Below are 24,247 nucleotides of genomic sequence, written 5' to 3' on the forward strand. Positions count from 1 at the left end.
GGCGTGCGCATCATGTAGTCTCGAGTGAGCACAACAATATCCTTGCACCTTCCCCTCGCTCCTCTCAATTCCCATACCTCTATTTTTTTTCATGAGCAAGGCCTCCTGAAACTCATCCCCCTACTCCGTCCAAACAGCGGAAAAGAAAAGAGTTCTTTGATCTTTTTCCCTCGTTTTGCTCCCTCTCCTTTCGGAACAAAGGAAGGAATCCCCAAACACGCTGCTCGATTTCGTTTGGAAGGAATGGGAGGTGGAGAAACGTTTTCCTATAGATCGGAGGCGTCGGAGTCGGAATTAGAGGCGAGGGAGGTGGTGGAGTAGTTGATGGACCTCATTTAGGAGATCTAAGCCATGTTGAAAAGCTGTTGCGGCCCCTCGAAGAAGCAGACCTTCGATCTGTCGGGGAGGGTGAAGTTGTTGAGCCCTCTCTTTGATGAGTTGAGGGAGAGGGATGGTGCCATCGGCCTAGATGTCGTAGCGGGCCTCGTCGCCCTCAAATCGGCGTTCGAATCAGCCAAGGTCCTCCTCCAATTCACTAACAAGGGCAGCAAATTGTTTCAGGCGATTATCTTTTTCCTCTTCCTTGCTATTTGTTTTCTTCTCTGTAAGTGTTAGTTAGTTCTTGGTGTTCTTTTGGTATCGTATCGGAGACGAGAAAATAAGCCTTTTGTTTTTGTGTAATTAACCGAATTTGATTTACTTTGATGCTTAAATTAAGGGAACGGTTTGTAGTTTTTCATCCTTATATTGATCTTTGATTGAAATTTACATGGTTGTTCTTGTGCTTCATTTTTGTCTCTTTTTCTTTTGGTGATTATTATATATTGACGTTGATTAGGAGTTTTTATTTAAAAAATTTATTATTTTATTAATATTATATATTTTATTATTTTGATCATGAAGCTTACGCTTCGATGCCTCAAGGCTTACGCCTCGCTTCATAACAGGCTCATCGCCTCGCTTCGCATCATTGCATTTAACAACCTTGCAATTTATCTAATCGGTTATATATTTTGTTTGGATCTTATTCGGTTCAGAGCCTATTTTGGATTCAGATCTGGATTTGAATGCGAGAGAATGCTAAAGTCAGATCAAAGCCGGTTTATTGGTTGGATCGAAATTTGTTCGGATAATCAACCCAAATCCAAACATTCACATGACAGCCTTATTAGGAAGGGCCAAGTTTCTTAAATAGGGCGAATGCCAAAAACTGTTAGCACACCTCTTCTTTTTCCTTTTTTTCATAAGCTTGTAAAATCATTATAATTTTATCCACACTTTATGTCAAATATGGAGTCAGATAGACCTGTGACAGCCAGCATAAAAACTTAGTCATACCCTATGAATATGAACCAATATGAGAATTTCGTTGGGGCATTCCCTACTGAGCGACGCATTGTACTCTACAGGCCCGGAGGCAGTGATAAATGGGCAAGGGTTGCTAGGTCGTCGCCCGGAAGCGACGCGTCATACCGGCACCCGGGTGTGGTGTCAAATAAGCAAGGGTTCCCTCACTTTGTTGGACGGGTGGGGGTAAAGAAGTTAGTCCAAGACCATAAATTTAGGTTAGCCACTTGGAACATAGGGTTTTTAACTGGTAAGTTGCTAGAGTTAGTAAATGTTATGTTTAGGAGAAAGATTGATATTTTATGTTTACAAGAGACCAAATGGGTAGGTGAGAAAGCAAAAGTGATAGAACCTTGGGGATATAAGATTTGGTATACATGAATAAATAGGAATAGGAATGGAGTAAGGATTGTTATGAGTCGTGAGTTTATAGATAATGTAGTTGAGGTCCGTAGGAAGGGTCATAGGATTTTACTTATTAAATTAGTATTAGGTACGAATATTATTAATATTATTAATATTATTAATATTATTAGTGTTAATGCACCTCAAGTAGGTTTAGATGATTCCATTAAGCGTCAATTTTGGGAAGATTTAGATGGAGTAGTACAAGGGATATCTTATGGATAAAGACTTTTCATCGGCGGTGACCTTAATGGGCATGTAGGCATTAGTAGGGATGGATTTGAGAGTATCCATGGAGGCTATGGTATAGGAGAAATAAACGAAAGTGGAGAAAGGATTTTAGATTTTGGTTTGTCCTATGATATGATCTTAGCAAACACTTGGTTTAGGAAGAGGGAGTCTCACCTAGTAGCATTTAAAAGTGGGGTTAATACGAGTCAGATAGATTTTTATCTACTTAGAAAGACAGATATGGGTTGTTGCATCGATTGTAAGGTTATACCAGGAGAAAGTGTAGCTACACAACATAGAGTCTTAATTTTAGATCTTAGAATTAAACAATGTCGCAAAAAGGATAGACATAGGATTGATCTTAGAATTAAGTGGTGAGCACTAAAAGGAGCTAAATAAGGAATGTTTGTAAAGCAGGTAGTTAAGGAAGCTGATTGGTGTCTCGAGGAAGATTCAGAATCAATGTAGAATAAGATAGCGGGTGGCATGAGAAAGGTGGCTAAGAAGGTATTGGGTGAGTCTAAAAGCGGTGCACCGCTAGGTAAGGATACATCTTGGTGGAACGAGGATGTCAAATTAGCTATTAAAGTTAAAAGAGAGTGTTATAGAAATCTAAGAGTTGTGATAATGAGAATTTGGAAAAGTATATGATAGCAAAGAAAGAAGCTAAAAAAGTAGTTCAGAAATCGAGGGATAAGGTATATAAGGAGGTTTATGACAAGTTGGATGCCAAAGAGGGCGAGAAGGATATTTATAGGCTTGCAAAAATGAGAGATAGAAAATCGAGAGATTTGGGTATGGTTAGATGTATCAAAGATGAAACACAAAGGGTTTTAGTCAAAGATGAGGAGATTAAGGAGAGATGAAAAGATTATTTTGATAATCTATTTAATGAAAGTCATGCTCAGGATCTTGGGGACTTTTCCATTCCTTTTCATGAGATGAATCGTGACTTCATGCGCAAGATTCAAAAGAAAGAAATTGCAGAGGCTTTGAAGAAAATGAAATTAGGAAGGGCAATTGGCCCAGATGGTATACCTATCGAGGCTTGGAAATGCTTGGGAGAGAAAGGTTTAGAATGGTTGACAAATCTTTTTAATAAGATTTGGCAGACAAATAAGATGCCTAATGAGTGGAGGAAGAGTACTTTGGTGCCTCTATATAAGAATAAGGGTGATATACAAGATTGCACAAACTATCGTGGTATAAAACTCATGAGTCATACTATGAAACTTTGGAAGAGGGTGATTGAGTTTAGGTTGAGGAAGGTTGTCATGATATCGGAGAATCAATTTGGTTTTATGCCTGAAAGATCAATTATGGAAGCTATACATCTTCTTAGACAACTTATTTAGAGAAATAGAGAGAGGAACAAAGATTTGCATATGGTTTTTATTGATTTGGAGAACGCAAACTATAGAGTACCTAGGGACGTTCTCTGGTGGACAATGATGAAGAAAGGTGTTTCTCTCAAGTACATTAGTATAATTAAAGATATGTATGAAGGAGTAGTAACCAATGTCCGCACTTGTGGAGGAGTGACAACCAATTTTCCTATAACGGTTGGGTTACATCAAGGATCTGCTTTAAGCCCTTTCCGATTTGCTATAGTGATGGATGAGCTTACGAGATCAATTCAAGAAAATGTGTCGTGGTGTATGTTGTTTGCTGATGATATTGTTTTGATTGATGAGTCTAGAGTTGGGGTTAATGCTAAGTTAGAATTATGGAGACAGACATTGGAAGCAAGATGTTTTAAGTTGAGTAAGAGTAACACAGAATACATGGAATGTCGGTTTAGTAAGCAACGAAGTAGTGATGGGAGTGTAGTGAAGCTTGGTGAGCAAGAAATACCGGTGGATGATTGTTTCAAATATTTGGGATCTATCATTCAAAAGTATGGAGAAATTGATGAAGATGTAAATCATAGGATAAAGGTTGGGTGGATGAAATGGAAGAGTGCAACTGGAGTGTTGTGCGATCGTAGAATGCCATTGCGGTTGAAGGGAAAAATTTATAGGACGACTATTAGGCCCGCTTTACTATATGGTACGGAATGTTGGGCTGCCAAGAGACATTATATTCAAAAAATGAGTGTAGCTGAGATGTGTATGCTGATATGGATGTGTGGAAATATAATAAAAGATAAGATTCAGAACGAGGAGATACGTATGAAGGTACGTGTTGCACCCATTGAAAATAAGATGAGAGAGAATCGTTTTCGGTGGTTTGGCATATTCGGCGAAGGCCTAATGATGCTCCAGTTAGAAGGATGGAGAAATGGGAAAATATATTAGTTAGAAGAGGTCGGGGTAGGCCTAGGAAGACATGGACGGAGGTGATAGGAAAGGATATGAATGCTTTGAACCTCACCGAGGACATGGCATTGGATAGAAATGATTGGAGGAGAAGGATTTATGTGGAAGACCCAGAATGATTTTCTTTTTTGGTTCATATCGCCGACCCCAATTGTTTTGGGATGAAGGCGTAGTTGTTGTTGTTGTTGTTGTATGTCAAATATGGAAAATATCCTTTATTATCTAACATAAAATGAATTTATTTAAAAAATAAGAGAGAGAGAGGGGAGGGCAACTTTGTCCAGTTAAAGTTAAAGTGCAAGCAGCTATATGCAAATTTTAGTTTGCTTCACGAGAAAAAAGGCAAAAAAATCTGGCTACATTTAAACTTTTCTTCTTCAAATTCGGAGGACTATGTCATTTTAGAAATGCAATGCACGATGAGAGTGCAAGAGAGTTTCATATCCTAGTTTTTAAGGAAAGAGCTATATATTTCAACTTTTTATTGTCTCTCTTGTTTATGCATTTTCCTTCTTTTTTTGTGAATTAATTCTTTTAAAACGAGAGATAAATTTACAAGCTAACTACTCAATATCTATGCTTTGGAAATGTCCATTAAGAGCAAGGCTGGTAAGCAAGCCAAACAGGTCGAGCTTGAAGTGTCCAAGCTTGGCTCATTCTTGTAGCTATCCGAGCCAATTTTGAGCTCATAATGATCTCAAGCTAAACAAGTCAAAGCTTGAACCAACTTGTTTATAGAAAAAATACTTTATTTCAAAGGTGGAAGTAATAGAATTATAAAAAAACATTGTATTTTTCACATGTCGACCTCGTAGGCACTGTTGGACACACGGGTGAAAGAGGGCATCCATTGTTTGGGGGCTGACATGTATGCATAATCTGAGTGCGGATGAACATTATTATGTGCAGTGGGTATTGTGACTCAACATTATTGGCACAACTAGTCGTGTGAGTTACAGAGGACACTCGATGTTCGGGTAGGCAATGGGCGTGTTTGCAGGAGATGTATTTGCATTGTCTAGTGTTGCGAGGGTCAAAATGTGGCAAGGGTAGTGTGAAGCACCATTGAGTGAAAAATGCATCGAGCGTAGTAATGGGTGGCATGTGTTCGGTTATCAATAATGTGTTATGGTAACATTGAAAGTGCTATAGGATCAAGGCAACGAGCACTAGAGGGTGGGTGAATAGTGCTTTTAAATAACGTCTTTGAAATTTTGAAGGATTTTAAAATTCGCAAAGCAATAACACAAAGAACACAAGAATTTATCCTGGTTCGGTCTTTCAGACCTACATCCAGTCCTCAAGCAAAACCGGCTTGAGATTTCTACTATCAACCTTGTATAACTACAAGATCATACAGACCAAATCTGGTCTCACTTTCAGTAAAAAACCTACTGAAAGCAAACAACTCCTTTAAACCAAGGAGTCCTTTCCTTTTACAAAAAAATGAAATAATCAACTTACAATCAACTTGCGAGCACTTCTTATGAATGCAAATGGAATGCAATTGGCTTTTGAGGTTGTTGAAATACTCAACTCACGAATTCACTGTCTCTCAAAAAAATTTGAGTGAAAAACTGGAGTAAAAATATCAAGTGAGTGAGAAAATGAATACTTGAATGAGTAAGAGTGAAAAGCAAAGAATAATTCAATGTAATTTGATTGGATTTGATTCAATTCAATGTTTTTTAGTGTGGAATGCACTCATATTTATAGTTGAAAGATTCCATACGTTGAGGGTATGAAAGGGTGTCAAAACAGTCCATTTTGAATGATCAAAACATTTGAAAAATGAAAAGACACGCCTTTTAAAAGTTACAGAAAATAGCAAAATTAATCGACTGAAACAGTAGTTAGTCGACTGAAATCAAATATTAGCAGACTCACAGTTATCGTCGATCAACTAATGTGTTTAACATAGCGGTTTAAAAATCTGAAGTTTTGAAACTTAGTCGACTAAAGAAAAAGTTAGTCGACTGATAATATCATCAGTAGACTAAAAAATCTTTCAGTCGACTGCTGCTAAATTTTTTGAAAACGCATGTTCTGTCTGGTCGACTGATAAAACCTTCAGTCGACTGCTGCTAAATTTTCCAAAAAACAAACATTCTGTTTGGTCGACTGATAAATCCTTCGATCGACTAATTTTACAAAAATAACATTTTTGCTTAGAAAATTTGGCGCGAAAAGGTTGGTTGACTGGTGAGTCTGCTGGTCGACTGATAAACATGAAAAATTAAGTAAAGAGTTTTCTAAAATGATTTTCATCAAGGGTTCTTTTAGAAAAGTTTTTTTAAAGACTTTTTAGGTGAAATGCAATCAAAATATGCACTCTAAGTAAGGCTCTTACAAGAATCTAAGACATTTAATGAATTTTACATTTGCATACTAGTCTTCATAGATTCTTCATTGAATTCTTCAATTCTTGTCATCTTTTTTCATTGCCTTAGCTGAAATGCAGTTGATTCACTTGTTCATCATCAAAACCTTGTATTTGAAGTATCGTGTATGGCTTTATTATCATAACAAACATGGTATGCAATGGACAACAATAGTGACATTGGTGCGATAGTGTGTAGCAGCACAAACGTGGTGTGTTGTTCAGCATTGTATTGAGCCAATATACCTGAGGATGTCTTTAGAGATTTGGTTAAGTACCTCTCTACTCGAAATAAGATCATATCACACATAGCGTTTGGTGTTTACAAAGGTATGTATGGGTTAGGGCTAATTCTCTCTAGGGTCACATTAGGTGGTGTCAACCGTTCATAGTGGTACGGAGACAAGTAAGTGAGTGCCTAGGCGTCAGTAAGTGATCTTTGTAGTGTTGCTTATTAAGACATATACCTTTCAACCTAGCCTCAAGGTTGGGGGTCGACAATGACCTTTTCCCAGTTGTGAAGTATCTATAAGTCTCATGGGTGATGCTTTCATGAGTCGATATTGCTATAGGATTTAATTGTTGGTTCGAAAGAGCGTGAGCGTCACGGCGTTTTGAAACATGAGTGATAATCACGTCATTCATAGTATGGCACATAGACACAACTTGAGCTAGGTTGTTATAACACTTAAGATTTATCTATAATTTTCTAATAAATAAAGATGAAATTTATGTCTCAAATTTTGTTAAATTTCAATTTAGGTTTGAATTTCAATTTGGTTTTGGAAATAGAATCCATAGAGTGGGATGCCTCTTAGGTGGGCTCTCTTGGATCATGGAGTCCAAGATAACATGGACTAAAGGCTAACTCAACAAGGTGAGACAACCCCACCTACTTTTCTATTTTTATATTTTTAGCTTAGTCAAATTATTAATTTATTTTCTTATTTCATTAAAAGACCAAGTTAACCAACTTGTTTAATTGTTTCCTTGTTGTGTAGAAATTCTAATTAGCTAGGATTCATAAATTAACATGTAATTTAAATTAAATTCAAACTAGTTGAAGACTTAATGGAGTTTCCTTATGGTATTAGAAAACCTCACAATGAAGTTATAAAAAAAAAGAAGTTTCCTCCCTTCCTCCCACACACCCCTCCCTATTTATTCTCTCTTTCTTTTTCACTATCTCTCATTCTCTCTCTCTCTTCCTTCTTCCTCCCTCACTCCCCTCTGTGGAGAAGGAGTAGTAGATAGTGTGGCTACATCTCCTTGGTGGTGCCTATGTTAGGAAAGAGTCATTCAAAGAATCAATTCAAGAATTGGACCTAGAACCCAGTCCAACAAGAGAAATGGATTTAGTCCTATGTTGAATTTGAATACTTGTAACACGTCCAAAATTCTAACCAGAACAAAAATAAATATTTTTGTTGTATTTTTGTTTTGATAAAGGTTCTTGTCCTTGATTGTCTCTTTCATAAACTTAGTTTGAGTGGGCTAATATACGCTAGTGCTTGCACTTTTGCGGGCCCCTTAGTACTTAGTTTGGTTAGAGCATTGTCATCAATAAAGCCTTGCATAAAAAAAAACAAATATTTTTGGGTTAAAATTTTGAGGAGTTGCAGTTGATGCACATGAGGTAGTGCGTAGGTTCAAACATATATCTAGGTAATTGCACATTGGGTGATATGAAGTGCCAATGATTGTTTTGGCAATTGCACATGAGGTGATGTGCGAGGCCTAGGGACGTTAGGCTAGCCAAGTTGGGTTTGCCTTACATCGCACAGGTTCACAAAAAAAATAGTTTGTGACAATTAGTATTAGAGCAAAACGATTTATGGTGATGTTGTCGATGATTGAGTAGCATGTTGTGTGTTCTTGTGTGATGAGGCAGGTGGTGTTTACGAAATCTACAATAGTGAAGTGAAAGTTGTTTTTAGTTTCAGAATTGTTGGCTTGATGGGTTGCTAGTGATGGCTGAGTAAGTATACTGGATGCATTTGTGATGTGCTTGAAGGGGGTGCATGTGAAGTCTCTTGCGCTAGAATTTGATGAGTGATTTCAAATCAGAAGTTAAAAAAATAGTATCTTCGACCATGCTTGTAAGGGAGCATGGGATTGACACCTTTCTTGGGAGACTTGTCAAAAGTAAAAGAAAAAATAGTATCTTCGATCATGCTTGCAGAGAAGCATGGAATTGACACTTTTCTTGGGGGACTTGACATCACATGTTGGGCCAGTGTGAATATTGTGGTGCCAATGTTGAGAGTTGCAGAGCGGTCAACTCTTGTGTCAAGGACTTGAACTTTCTATGATGTAGTGGAGTGCTCGAGCTGAGGATAGCCTTTATTGGATTTTGACCATTGGGCAAAGCAAACTATGACATTATGTTTGTTGCATTCAGGTGATGGTTGGGGAACCTCAAGTGGGAGTGGTCTGTCATGCTTCCTTCAAAGCGTTGGTTGAGGTAGTCCTGGAGTATTTTAAGCAACAAAGGGCCAAGTGATGGAGCTTGGGAACAGAACAAAGTCCTTGATTGACTTCTTTTCTTTGATATGGCTCAGGTAGCCACAAAAATTTATAAGGACAACTTAAGTCATGGGGGGTGCCCAAGTAAGATGGTATTGCCCTATGGGGTGGGGGGTGGATGAGTTAAGCACAATAAGAGAGAGCACCATAAGGGATAAGGGTTCGAATGTTCAAGCTGGATTGGGAGTTTGAAGTTGTTAAGTATGAAGAAAACCAAAGTTGAGTCAAAGAAAATTTGGCAAAAGATGTGAGACCCCTCCTCCACATGGTTCGGATTCTGACGAGATGTTAAAGAGTTGGATGGGGGAGAGCATAGCGGATCAACTTTGTGGCACCACTGAGTGTGCCCACGGTATGGGACATATCAAAGTTTGGGTACACACAGGCATGGTATGAGACGTGTTTGTAGAATGCACATGTTATAGAGTTAGAGAAACATCAGAGGGGTGATGGAAAGCTGCAAAAAAATAGAAAAGACTCTTTATTACTATGATGTGGTGTGCATTGACTCAACCATGACAAAAGAATTATATCTTATGTGTGGGTTAGACAGCAGTACTCAAGTACAAAAGTGTCGAGAGTCTAACAAGGCAGATGAGGTGGAAAGTGTGACATTGTGCAAGGTCAGTAGACAATGACTCCTTTGGTGATACGGTACCCTTTAATTTGAAACATGCCATGAGTAAGAGGCAAACATCGATTTTGCTTAATAGAAAGCTCTTATATTCGCAGCTTGGGGGTGGCAGTGGGCTGCAAGAGAGTGGTGGACCCTTGTCAAAGTGACTTGAGGTATGTCCTGATATATATGGGACATGACGTGTTGAGAGTTGTAACAACAACAAGGTAAGGACAGGAAAATGCTATACGGGATGGAAGTCCAAGTGCCTGTGAGTGGCACTAGGCAATATTTGCATGGGTGTGAGGCACACCCAAGGGTTTGAGGTGCCTGAAGTTTTGAGGATGGTTGCATGTTTCGATAAGAAAATTGATCTTTGTTGAAAAGTTACTCGAAAAGAGGAGCAACTTGACAAAAAAGTGTGCAAGGAGACATAATATGTTGACATATCTTTGGTGAGGGGCTTGTGCTAGTGAGGAACTTGATAGAATGCCATGGAGCAAGGAGGCATGTGGTGTTGACGATAGCGCAAAATAGATTCTTTGGTTGTTGCTCAGTTGATGGCCTTAAGGGCAAACCAGAGACACCCTGAGGAGTAGCGTGTAGGCATATCCTGCATTGGGGATCTTGGACAAATGAAATTGATGAAATTTAAAGTGATGGAGACAAGTGAAAGATCGATAAGGGCTTACAAGAGAAGTTGATGAGAAAACCCCCTGAAATTGGGTTCATTTTGTGTGTGGGCTGCATGTGTTTAGTGTTAGTGAAGTCAGGGCAAATGAGGCACCCAAAGTTGAAAAGATGTTGGTCATGTGTGAAGGAAGGGTAATTGCAAGAAGGGCTTCATTGTCAAGGTTGGATCTTTTGGGGCAAGGGCTTCGAGTTTGAGATGAATCATGTAAAATGAAATCAAAGATATATATGTAAAAGGAAACCGACAATTTGAATGAATACCCTGTTCCCACTAGTGCCAACTCCGATTGATGACATCGAATAATTGGGTAGGAGAGAGTGTTACAGGCCGACCTCATCGGCATTGTTGGGCATGCGAGTGAAAAAGAGCACTCGATGTTTGAGGCTGATGTGTATGTATAATCTCTGTGCAGACGTGCGTTGTTGTGTAGTAGGTATTGCGAATCATTGGCACAATCAGTTGTACCTGTGATAGAGGGCACTCATCGTTCAAGTAGGTAACATGCATGTTTGGCAGAAGATGTATGTGCATTGCTGTTGTTGCAAGAGTCAGAATGTGACAAGGCTAGTGTGAAGCACCATTGAGTGAAAAATGCATTCGGCGTACTAGCGGAGTGATATGTGTTGGGGCTATCAATGACGTGAAGCGGTAGTATGGTATGTGATGGGCAACAATATCGGCATTGGTGCAACGGTCTATGGTGAGATAGAAATGGTATATTGTTAGACATTGTGTTGGGACAATAGACAAGAGGATGCCTTTGGAGATTTGGTTATCTCTCTACTCAAGATAGGATTATCTCATGTGTAGCATTTAATACACATGAGGATGCATATGGGTTAGGGTTAATTCTCCTGAGGATCACATTAGGTGGTCTCAATTGTGTATAGTAGCATGGGGCCTGACAAGTGAGTGCGTCAGTGAGTGATCTAGATAGACTAAGACATATAACTATCAACTGACCACAAGGTTGGGGTTGGCAACAACCTTTCTCCAATCATGAAGTACTTGCACATCTCTAGGGTGATGCTTTGAGGAGGCCGCATCGTTGCCTTGGTGGTGCCATGTTGCTTTTGAATTTGGTTGTGGGTTTGGAGGGGCGTGAGCGTCACCCCTTTTTCGAAACTTGAACCATAATTGCTTATGCACATCATAAAGAGTACCATGGCATCTTGTATAGTGTGGTTGCTTGAGTTAAGTGGTTGCACATGAGGTGGTGTGCAGGGTCAAACATATGTCTAAGTAGTTGTGTATGGGGGGGGTGCAGTGTCAGTGATCATTTTGGGAGTCACACATGGGGGTGATGTGGGTGGCCTAGGGCCATTAGGCTGGCCATGTTGAGTTTGTCTAGCATCGCAGGGGCTCGCAAAAAAATAGCCTCTGACAATGTTATAGCTGAAAGCAATAAGAATTTTACCTATTGCTTGTTAATTGATTGTTTATTGTATATTATAGTCTAAGGCGAAATCTTAAAGACGGAAGAGGGGCAGTGGTGCACCCAAATAATTTGTTTCAAAAACTTTTTAAAAATTACATAAAGGTTTTGCTGGGTTTCACTCTCAATTTTAAGTTTTCAAGACATTTTGTAATACTGCCCCCGTCACACATAAGAGAGAGGGTTAGGAAAGAGAGAATAATATGCCCATATACCAGAAGAGAGATAAATTAGGAAATCCTAACAAACTTAACATAATAAAGTAATAAAACATGTTGAAAGTTTTTATATATATATATATATGTATATATATATATTAGAATTTTTTTCCTACGTGAGGATGTTAGAGAGAGAGGGGGAGTACATAAATTATTTAAAAAATGGGCCAATTAGAAAAAATATAGATAATTTTAGAATTACCAAATCTTAAAATCCATTAAACATGAGATTAGTTAGGCTCCTTCCAAATCCAATTTATTTAAAGGTCATACCTATGATGAAAGACATGAAATTTACTTTTCTTATGGATTTTCACGCCTTCAGTAAGGACTAAAGAGGAGGTTTTTTTGAGACAGCCGTTAAGGGAGGAGTAAGTTATCCTATGATCACCCTCATGATTTGAATTGATTTTTTTTTTTTTAAATTGCCTGGTCAGTCGGGACGGGCCATTGATCTAGTTTTTTTTTTTAGATAATCCAAGAGAAAAAACCCATCACCAACCCCACCTTGGCGGACCTCCGGTTGCTAAAACCCTTAAGGTCCCCCCTGCCCAGCGGGGAGTACACCCAGCTTCGACCTTGCAGCAAGGGATGCCACCAGTGGGTTTCAAACTTTTGTCATCCCTCCAACTTGGTAACATTCACAAGTCGCCCCTACCAGAGCCCTTGTGGGTCATTGATCTAGTTACTACTGAATAACCTATACAAGCCAAGCAGAGCCACACTTATTGATCATGTTCGGCTTGTCAACCCTATTTTCCAAATTTGAGCCAACTCTTTACCAGCTGAGCATTAGCCGGGCCAGGAGTGACTCGACTTGTTTCCCATCACTAATTAATAAGACTTTGTGTGTATCACCTATTTTAATGCATTACGATAATAGAAAATTGTTAAAAAGATTGAAAGTAGATTTTCATGAAGAATTAAAAAAATGGCCATGCATTAAAACAAATGAAGAATTAGTTTAAAATTTTATAATCCTTTAACCTTTCAAGGTTTTACAGTGTCGTAAACGCATGGTCGCAAGTTAATCTATCGGCAACTTATCGTTTGCCACCCATATAACATTTCAGCTGTATATAGCCTACATATCGTTAATTTCTAGGCAACTTAGTTACTATTAATTATAACATTCACATATTTTATAACATTCACATATTTTATAAAATATACAAGAAAATCAGTAAATTTGAGTGAAGCACAAATAGAAATCAAAAGTACCAAAATATTATAACATATTGTACGGCAAAAATGATATGTTTTCAAAAAAAACCTATAATTTCAAAAATCTGCCCTATATCTAAAACCGCAATTGTTCCGCAGTAAAAGAACCCTTTCACCCTTTACACATGCATTTCATTCACATATATATATATATATATATATATATATATATGTGTATATATATATATATATATATGTGCAAACTTTCCTTTCAAATATTCAAATGTGCAATTTTTTTCCATATATTTACGAATTTTCTCTCAAAATATGAGAATATGCCAATGTCCTCCCAAATGTGTGATTTTCTATCCAAAATATGTGAATGTCATACTATATTTTGCAATTTATCCCTACAAATATGCCTTTTTAAAGCATCGATAAAAGCAACTAACATGCAAAGGTTATGACATTCACAAATGTAAAAGCAGACAATATAGTCGCAAATATGTGAGAAAATTTGCATATTTGAGAGAAAATTCACAAATATAAAAAAAATGCATATTTGGATATTTGAAAAGAAAGTTGGAATATCGAAAGGAAATTCACGGGCGAAGATGAAAAAATCCTTAACCGAAAAGTTGCAGTTTTGAACATCAAACTCAACGAGTAAAAACCAGTTCGCTCACCAAGTTGATTGGCTGGAAAAATGGTGGCATTGTAATACATGCAGCAGCTTGCACTGCTTGTGGTTCTCGGTTCAAATCCCACGTGTGGCCGTTGCCCCAGCTCGGTTATCAAAAAACACAAAAAGAGAAAAGGAAACAGTAAACCAGGAAAAGCTGTCAAACTAATTAGCTATTGACATAAACAGCGCAACTTTTGAGCTATTATTCTCTCAAAAAACTTTTGAGCTATTACATTTAACTGGCTGTTTAACAAACAAATCAGGGAATTAATGTAATGACCCAGAAGTTGGTTTGTTTGTGTGTTTGTTTTGGTACATAACTGATTAAAGGAAAAAAAAGTTGGCGAACAAGAGTGGACTTCCATATAACAGCATCCCTCAGTTGTACACAAAGCTTAGGATTTTCCCCAAGACACTACTGAAGCATTTGAACAAAGCAAAAACCTTGGGATACCCCTCAATTCACTGAAAAAACATCTGAACCAAGACTAAAATGAAGATTACAGACTGAAACTGTGGTTTTTTCTTACATAGACTAAGGAAACAAAGCCACACATACAAAAAGGTTAATTAATAAACCATGGGTTCACCAAAAGTGCAAACTTCGAAGGGAGAAAAAGGGATGGCAGAAACAAAGAATAAGAAAAATACACTGAACAAATATTACATAGATTGTATAAAAGGGATTCCTGTAACAAATAACAAACTCTACTATATGAATGTTCAACCACTACAAGGAAAATATATTATCAGAAGAAAAAAGGAAAAAGGGAAAGATATGGGGCAAAAAAAGATTATCTTCAAACACCCATACAAGAGCAAACTAAAACTTTTAGTTGGCTCATCTCAAGAGAATGATGAATACGTAAAAGCGGAAAAAAAAGGAACGATATTCTTATGGCCAAAAAGATCAAACAGCTAAGAAAACCAAACAAATGCATTTGGTTCATGGACCAGTTAGCTCGTCTTCCTTCCTCTCCACCTGCCCATCCCCAGAAAGATGGAACCCTTCGATCTTCTGTGATGCCTCAGCAACAACCACCTTGAGCCTGTCATTTGCCCCATTGGCTAGGTACAGGTCATTGTCATCAATGCCTGGGGGTGCCGTCTGCCATATTCTGATGGTTCCATCCTCGGATCCCGAAGCATATGACTCGCCACCAGGTGCAAAGCGCACGCAGTGCACCGGTCCATGATGACCTTTGTTACATGCTGCATATCATAAACTCGTATCACAAACCAAAAACTATACATACTTTAAGAGTTCCAAAAGATACCAAAACCGCATATCAAAACAGGAACTGCAAATTCATTCATTCATTCCAATACAAAAATACCTATTTCCTCGCCAGTGTGGAAATCAAAAAGGTGAAGCCACATGTCTTCTCCCCCAGCAACAAACTTGTTGCCAAACTTTGGTTCAAGCGATGCTGACTCGACCAAGCACGGCATTGTATAACTCTTAACTAGACCAAAACTGCATAACAAGGAAAAGATCCGACCTGAAAATCTTCCTTAATAACAGAAATGAAAAACTCAGCACTTTCACAACATTACTCACTGATTTGCATCCCAAAATTTGACACTGCGACCATCAGCAGTAATTATGTAACGCTCATCACGACTGACTTCAGCACTTGTTACTGGGGACTGGGTTTCCAATGTGTGGATTATCTTCGCACTCCTGATATCCCACAACCTGTGAAATAAAATATTTAAGGTTCACATTAAGAGTTGGTCTTCTGTGCATATCTTCCTATGTGTGTTTACAAAGGAATAGCTTCATTAGACTACATGCATGGTGTCCTATTACTATTAGCAGTGAGAAAATTGTGTCTGTCACATGCAAATATATTTCCCTGAATAACTCAGTATATTCACATACAAGACCTTGCTGAAATACAAATATCTTAGCTCCTTGCCAAGCCTAGCCTAGTATAATTTCATCCAAGTTGAATGTATCATGATAATACCATGTGAACCTGTGATATGCCAAATTTATAGATTAGAAAAAGCAATTTACTTTTGAACAGTTAAAAATATATAGATTTTTTTTTAATTTTCACCAATATATCAATGTCTTATGTGGAACACCTTCTACTAAGCTTGGGCCTCTTTGTTTTCCACGAGTGTGCAAAGAGTGTTTAACATCATTTTGACACTGCATTTACATGACTACACAATTATGAACAGATTTCTATCCATCTAAATGTAATTTACTTTCCATTGAGAAATTATAAACCATATATAATTAAACTGTCTTTTAAGAATATAATTGTTATGAAACCAAAATCCAAAACCATGTTGTCTAATAAACAGAACCAAATAATAACCAACTGAAAAAAAAAGTAGCATATCCTACTTAACTCAAAAGCAGAGTCAAACAAAGATAAGAAATGGTGACACAAAGTCAACTCTCCGTTGTTAAATCAAAATCTAAATGATCCCAAACAATGGCTGTAATGTGCAAATTTAACTATATATGACCACAAAAACTGCGTATGCGGAGGAATGAGAAAGGATGATAATGAGAATAAAATGAGCTGCACCAAAAAAAGCACAGTAGTCCAAAAGATGGATTGACCTTTATGCGCAGACATACATTACCTCACACCACTAATGTCAGTGCAAGAACTCAAAATAGTCTGGTCGCTATGAAGCCATGCTACAGTTCTGATAGAACCAGGTGAATAGTCCACTTCTCTAGGTGCTGCATCAGGCTGATTCAAATCAAAAATTCGAAGTATTTTCTCAAGGCCCCCAGTGAGTAAATGTTTCGTGTCCTGCACCATGTTTCATTGACTAAAAAGGTTGATAAACTACAGACAAAAAGTTAGAGAATCACAAACATTCTATGAATCACAAAAAAGATAATGGAAAAAGGCCCAAAATTTTTAAATAGAAAGCGAATAACTATAAAGACTGATAAATTTATCCAGGCCTAAGTTGTATAAATAAATATATATAGAGAGAGAGAGAGAGAGCATAGTTGACTGTCCATACTATCTAGTTAGAAACACTATTTTCCACTTTTTTTGAGTTTTTTGTGGATCTGACCCTACAGATGTGATGTACATGGTTTTTAGTAGAAACTGGCTTCAGGAATGAGATCTTGACGCATGTGCAGGTTTTTTAAGAGCTTCAAAAACCAACAAAGCACAATCTACTAAAATTTCATGATTTAAAAGATCTTTTTTTTTTGCCAAGAAAACATGACCCAAGATGTGATCTTTAGCAAACAGTCCATGATGAACGTGTCTATGGGGCCAGATTAAATCAACAAATCTTGCACCTATGATTTTCCAACTCCGTAGTATGTACAGTTGACTCTACTATGTATATGGAGGTGTGGATTAATAGACAGATCCACACAATAAAGTGATAAAAGAATAAGCAACGTTACTTTGTGGTCTACGATGTATCATACCCGTATCGGATGTATCGCATGATACACCCCTGTATCGTGTTTTATTGTACGATACAGGTATGTCGTACAATACACCTTCGGTGCACTTTAAAAAGACCAAAAATTATTTTCTTTTCATTTTGGGTTTTAAATACCTTTTGAAGGATAACTCCATTTGTCTAGAGGCTATTAGAAGTGCTTTCCATTGTTTTTTCACCCAAAGAAGTGGGTTAAGACTCTCCAAAAACATTTGCCTCGGGGGCACAACCCCCCGCCAATTCGCGAAACTTAAAGATTTATATCAAGGAAGAAATCAGGCTCCACACTCCTCCAATAAAGATGGTATCAGATGGTCCGATTTAGCAATGGGGCACTCGAGTAATGAGTGAAAATCGAGTGCAACTACTGTCATCATATTTTTGTTTATCTAGTATGAAAGTATGAGTCTTGTGGCATGTTCTTAATTGCAAGATATTTAATATTTGCATTGTTCTTGTGAGATAGTTGATGTTTGATGATGTCTTATGCAGCCCATAGAGACATAAATGCTTCATATGTGATTTTATGGTTGTATTTTGTGTAATTCATAACTCCGCCTGTGTAGTTATACACTGCCGGTCCCAAGCCCGGATAAAGGAGGAGGGTTGCGGTAGGCCTGTGACAGCCAGCATAAAAACTTTGTCATATCCTATGAAAATGAACCAATATGAGAATTTCGTTGGGGCGTTCCCTACTGAGCGACGCGCTGTACTCTCTAGGCCCGGAGGCAGTGATAAATGTGCAAGGGTTGCTAGGTCGTCGCCCAGAAGCGACGCGTCACACCGGCGCCCGGGTGTGGTGTCAAATAAGCAAGGGTTCCCTCACTTTGTTGGACGGGTGGGGGTAAAGAAGTTAGTCCAAGACCATAAAATTAGGTTAGCCACTTGGAACATAGGGTCTTTAACTGGTAAGTTGGTAGAGTTAGTAGATGTTATGTGTAGGAGAAAGATTGATATTTTATGTCTTCAAGAGACCAAATGGGTAGGTGAGAAAGCTAAAGTGATAGAACCTTGGGGATATAAGATTTGGTATACAGGAATAAATAGGAATAGGAATGGAGTAGGGATTGTTATGAGTCGTCAGTTTATAGATAATGTAGTTGAGGTCCGTAGGAAGGGTGATAGAATTTTACTTATTAAATTAGTATTAGGTACGGATATTATTAATATTATTAGTGTTTATGCACCTCAAGTAGGTTTAGATGATTTCATTAAGCATCAATTTTGGGAAGATTTAGATGGAGTAGTACAAGAGACATCTTATGGAGAAAAGCTTTTCATCGGCGGTGACCTTAATGGACATGTAGGCATTAGTAGGGATGGATTTGAGAATATCCATGGAGGCTATGGTATAGGAGAAAGGATTTTAGATTTTTGTTTGTCCTATGATATGATCTTAGCAAACACTTGGTTTAGGAAGAGGGAGTCTCACCTAGTAACATTTAAAAGTGGGGTTAATACGAGTCAGATAGATTTTTTCCTACTTAGAAAGAGAGATAGGGGTTGTTGCATCGATTGTAAGGTTATACCAGGAGAAAGTGTAGCTACACAACATAGAGTCTTAATTTTAGATCTTAGAATTAGACAATGCCGCAAAAGGGATAGACATAGGATAGATCCTAGAATTAAGTGGTGGGCACTGAAAGGAGCTAAACAAGGAATGTTTGTAGAGCAGGTAGTTAAGGAAGTTGATTGGTGTCTCGAGGAGGATTCAGAATCAATGTGGAATAAGATAGCGGGTGGTATGAGAAAAGTAGCTAAGGAGGTATTGGGTGAGTCTAAAGGCGGTGCACCACTAGGTAAGGATACATCATGGTGGAACGAGGATGTCAAATTAGCTATTAAGGTTAAAAGAGAGTGTTATAGAAATCTAAGTAAGAGTCGTGATAGTGAGAATTTGGAGAAGTATATGATAGCAAAGAAGGAAGCTAAAAAAGTTGTTCGAAACGCGAGGGCTAAGGTATATAAGGAGGTTTATGACAAGTTGGATACCAAAGAAGGCGAGAAGGATATTTATAGGCTTGCAAAGATGAGAGATAGGAAATCGAAGGATTTGGGTATGGTTAGATGTATCAAAGATGAAACGCAAAGGGTTTTAGTCAAAGATGAGGAGATTAAGGAGAGATGGAAAGATTATTTTGATAAGCTATTTAATGATAGTCATGCTCAAGATCTTGGAGACTTCTCCATTCCTTTTCATGAGATAAATCGTGACTTCATGCGCAAGATTCAAAAGAAAGAAATTGCAGAGGCTTTGAAGAAAATGAAATCAAGAAGGGCAGTTGGCCCAGATGGTATACCTATCGAGGCTTGGAAATGCTTGGGAGAGAAAGGTTTAGAATGGTTGACAAATCTTTTTAACTATTTTGGCGAACAAATAAGATGCCTAATGAGTGGAGGAAGAGTACTTTGGTGCCTTTATATAAGAATAAGGGTGATATACAAGATTGCACAAACTATCGTGGTATAAAACTCATGAGTCATACTATGAAACTTTGGGAGAGGGTGATTGAGTCTAGGTTGAGGAAGGTTGTCATGATATCGGAGAATCAATTTGGTTTTATGCCTGGAAGATCAACTATGGAAGCTATACATCTTCTTAGACAACTTATTGAAAGATATAGAGAGAGGAACAAAGATTTGCATATGGTTTTTATTGATTTAGAGAAGGCATACGATAGAGTACCTAGGGACGTTCTCTGGTGGACAATGATGAAGAAAGGTGTTTCTCTCAAGTACATTAGTATAATTAAAGATATGTATGAAGGAGTAGTAACCAATGTCCGCACTTGTGGAGGGGTGACAACCAATTTTCCGATAACGGTTGGGTTACATCAAGGATCTGCTTTAAGCCCTTTCCTATTTGCGATAGTGATGGATGAGCTTACGAGATCAATTCAAGAAAATGTACCGTGGTGTATGTTGTTTGCTGATGATATTGTTTTGATTGATGAGTCTAGAGCTGGGGTTAATGCTAAGTTAGAATTATGGAGACAGACATTGGAAGCTAGAGGTTTTAAGTTGAGTAAGAGTAAGACTGAATATATGGAATGTCGGTTTAGTAAGCAACGAAGTAGTGATGGGAGTGTAGTGAAGCTTGGTGAGCAAGATATACCGGTGAATGATTATTTCAAATATTTGGGATCCATCATTCAAAAGTATGGAGAAATTGATGGAGATGTAAATCATAGGATAAAGGTTGGGTGGATGAAATGGAAAAGTGCTACTGGAGTGTTGTGCAATCGTAGAATGCCATTGCGGTTGAAGGGAAAGTTTTATAGGACGACTATTAGACCCGCTTTACTATATGGTACGGAATGTTGAGCTGCCAAGAGACATCATATTCAAAAAATGAGTGTAGCTGAGATGCGGATGCTTAGATGGATATGTGGAAATACAATAAAAGATAAGATTCGGAACGAAGAGATACGTAAGAAGGTAGGTGTTGCACCCATTGAAAATAAGATGCGAGAGAATCGTTTACGGTGGTTTGGACATATTCGGCGAAGGCCTAATGATGCTCCAGTTAGAAGGTTGGAGAAATGGGAAAATATATTAGTTAAAAGAGGTCGGGGTAGGCCTAGGAAGACTTGGATGGAGATGATAGGAAAGGATATGAATGCTTTGAACCTCACCGAGGACATGGCGTTTGATAGAAATGATTGGAGGAAAAGGATTCATGTGGAAGACCCAAAATGAATTTCTTTTTTGGTTCATATCGCTGACCCCAATTGTTTTGGGATGAAGGCGTAGTTGTTGTTGTTGTTGTTGTTGTATTTTGTGTAATTCATCACTATTTGATGTCATATGATTTTTTTAGAATTTTTACTAATTTTTTCTGATGTTTCTTGATTTTTTTAGATTTTTTTAGATTTTTTAAAAAATTTACGATACGTTTATGATACAAAACGATACGATATGGTGTTACTATTGGCCCTGATGATACGGGTAAATATGCTACTTACAACCTTTAGAATAAGCATTAAGCAAATCAAATCAAACTGTTTATCCTTAACATTCTCATAGACAAGAACTAAAAGATATCAGAGACATGAAAAACTGTGTTTTAGTCCGGCACATTCTAAAAATGACATAGAGAGCAAAAGCAAGTCATCTTCTTGGACAGAACTATCTATCACACAACACAATTAAGAAATGCACCTCTGAAAAGGCACAAGCTCGAACAATATGCTTGTGCTCAAAGGAGTGTAATTCATCCCCAGATAGAGCATCCCAGATCTTACTGCACAATAGAATGGCATCGTGTTAACTTAACAATACAATAATAAGTATAGGAATTCAATAATTTCCACTAAAGCAAGCACTAATGACTAGTGTGATCAAAAGTCTAAAACCATACCAACTATTCATGAATTTATATTTTTTATACATCAATATCATTTAAAATCGCCTTATTCAATAAAAAGATATATATAAATATATAAATATATATATATATATATTATAAAAGCAATTCTAACAAGAAAAAAAAACTCACCACCTCATGGTCGCCTAACACTTGCACTAGGAGAAAAGGGCATTGCTTCCACATCCATTTTCAACAAAGAGAATACTGCAGTTCTTAATCATCCATTGCTCTGGATTTGGTTTGGAAATCAGTTTTGCAAGATTAATCACCTCATGATCTGCTCCTTAAATTGATGAATTAAAAGAGTAGTATTATAATTTATATCCCTTTGCTTATTATAAGTTCCGCATTAGTTCGGTCAGTGTTATTGCAAGTTTATATTTGGTGGATCCTTGCTTCCTCTTGTTATTTGCTAGTTCCATAGTCATCCCAATCTTCTAGAAACCTTGGAAATTCACTTCCCAGGAAACTTGCTTCAGAAGTGTGAAACTACATGCTTCCAAAACATTATGAGAAACTCGCCTTTAGGAAAAGGTTGCTTCTCCCAACACGAAAATGAACTTCCTGACTTTTAGGCCATCTCCAAACCATGTTTATCTTCATGAACTGTAAGCCATTGATTTTTTAACATCTTGAAGATGTGAAGATTGAGTCTTACAACAAATAGTGATTATTAAACCAACTCGAGTAGTGAATAAACTATGGTATACACATCTACAAGGTTATACCTAAAATCTGGCTGCAAGAACCATATCCATGAATATGTGTGTGTGCATGTGTGAAATCCCTTGTTGCCCCAAAAAGATGCTAATGTAAACATCAGATAGCGGTATGGCGACAAAGAAAAAACATGTCAGGTCTCCAATATTTAATGCTTTCTAGTTTTATAAAATTGGGGGAAATTAATAATGTGAAAGACATTTTTTCGAAGAAGATTTTCATGATATTAAACATGGCAACAGTCAACCACAAAGATACATTATTTCAAGTCTACTACTCAATCATGAACCATCTTCCTAAACATGATATTGCATCTCAAAAGGATGAAACAGCCAATAACTAAAGTCTAAAAGTAACAGTGCTGTCAGAAGTTCTGGACACACATTTGTTGTCTTTGTATTTAGGCATCATGATGTTAAGGAGAAAACCCAAGATATCATGTAGCTAACAAACTGAAGAGGACATATACTTGAGTTCAACTTAAGAAATACAACGTACGCGGTAAAATCAGCTGAACCTGATGCAGCACGTAAGGCATTAGTATCAAGACAGCAGCTCCACACAGCACCTTTGTGCCCTTCAAATGTTCCAATCCAGTCTCCTGTTTCTCCATTTCTCAACATGGGACTAGAATCTGCATTACAGCTTGTACATGAGTAACATCGAGTAACATCCAAAGAAACAATTTGAAAATGACTAATGTAGTTTTCAAATATAAAAGATACATTAATACATTATACACAGGAGCTTTGCAAATAACCTTTGTAAAAAATTCAATTTATTAAATAGCTAAATGCAATGACAAGAACGGACATCGATCCACAGAGTCATAATTTTTTTCCTAATATAAACTTGGTTTTGACATAAAAGGCTAACAGTTATAAAGGTTCATGGCATTTTAAGACAAATAAATGAGTCAGGAGAGTGGCAATGGATCCAAGGTTACACAAGCCAGCATGAGATTAAAGGTTGAGCATAAGGTGGACTAATCAATAGACCCAGTTGGCATGGCCTCAAGCAAGATGTTTGGACAAGATATTTGAACATGTAAATGAAAACTATTGTAATGAAATTGCTATATATGTCATTGATAATTCCTGTTTTTTTACATATAACCACCAAGATGTGAATAGCCACCACATCAAATTTATCACCATCTTTTGGGCTATGTCACATAGGTACGGGTGCGGGTGCGGATGCGGCACTTTAAAAAAATTTGGGTGCGGGGGTGCGGGGATATATATATATATATATAATTTAACTGTTTTAAGTTAACACTATGTGTATGTGTGTGCATTTATGTATTTATATATATAATATAGATAAAAATAGACTTGATTAGGGTTAACTGAATCTACTTTTGGATAGAAATGGACCTCAGTGTGGTTGACTTCACCTAAAACAAAGGAAGCTGTATCCAAGTGTCGCACCCGCCTGGGTGTGGGTGCGACGCGGGTGCGACGCGGGTGCGGTGCCCTGTTAGAAGAGTCCGTGTGACATAGCTTTAAGGTGAAATCCATCATATTTTAGGCTGAGTGCTATGTGTATAAAGGATCTCAAATAATCAAACTAATTTGTCCAGATGAAGATAACAAAGAATGGGATCATGCCCTATTGTAAATTTGTAAGGAAGCCAGAAAAGATATAGCATGCATGTCTAAGTTCAAGGAAGGTTTTGGAACAAACATCAAAACT

At 37.6% G+C, this 24,247-nt stretch overlaps 1 protein-coding gene across 1 annotated transcript in view; it reads right to left on the minus strand.

Moving 5' to 3' along the window:
* Positions 1-14,669: 14,669 nt before the first annotated feature.
* The window catches only part of LOC149815144 (uncharacterized), a 30,468-nt gene continuing 20,890 nt past the window's right edge, over positions 14,670-24,247 (minus strand). Inside the window, exons 3-8 of the mRNA XM_089988298.1 lie at positions 23,051-23,186; positions 21,625-21,706; positions 16,627-16,802; positions 15,581-15,718; positions 15,357-15,496; positions 14,670-15,231 (exon numbers count right to left, since the gene is read on the minus strand). Coding sequence (XP_089844424.1) covers positions 14,966-15,231; positions 15,357-15,496; positions 15,581-15,718; positions 16,627-16,802; positions 21,625-21,706; positions 23,051-23,186 — 938 coding nt within the window. The 3' untranslated portion in view covers positions 14,670-14,965. The remainder of the gene's footprint in view (positions 15,232-15,356; positions 15,497-15,580; positions 15,719-16,626; positions 16,803-21,624; positions 21,707-23,050; positions 23,187-24,247) is intronic.

The sequence above is a fragment of the Nuphar pumila genome, chromosome 15 (assembly GCF_984573655.1).
Source record: "Nuphar pumila chromosome 15, dmNupPumi1.hap1.1, whole genome shotgun sequence".
NCBI classification, from domain to species: Eukaryota; Viridiplantae; Streptophyta; class Magnoliopsida; order Nymphaeales; family Nymphaeaceae; genus Nuphar; species Nuphar pumila.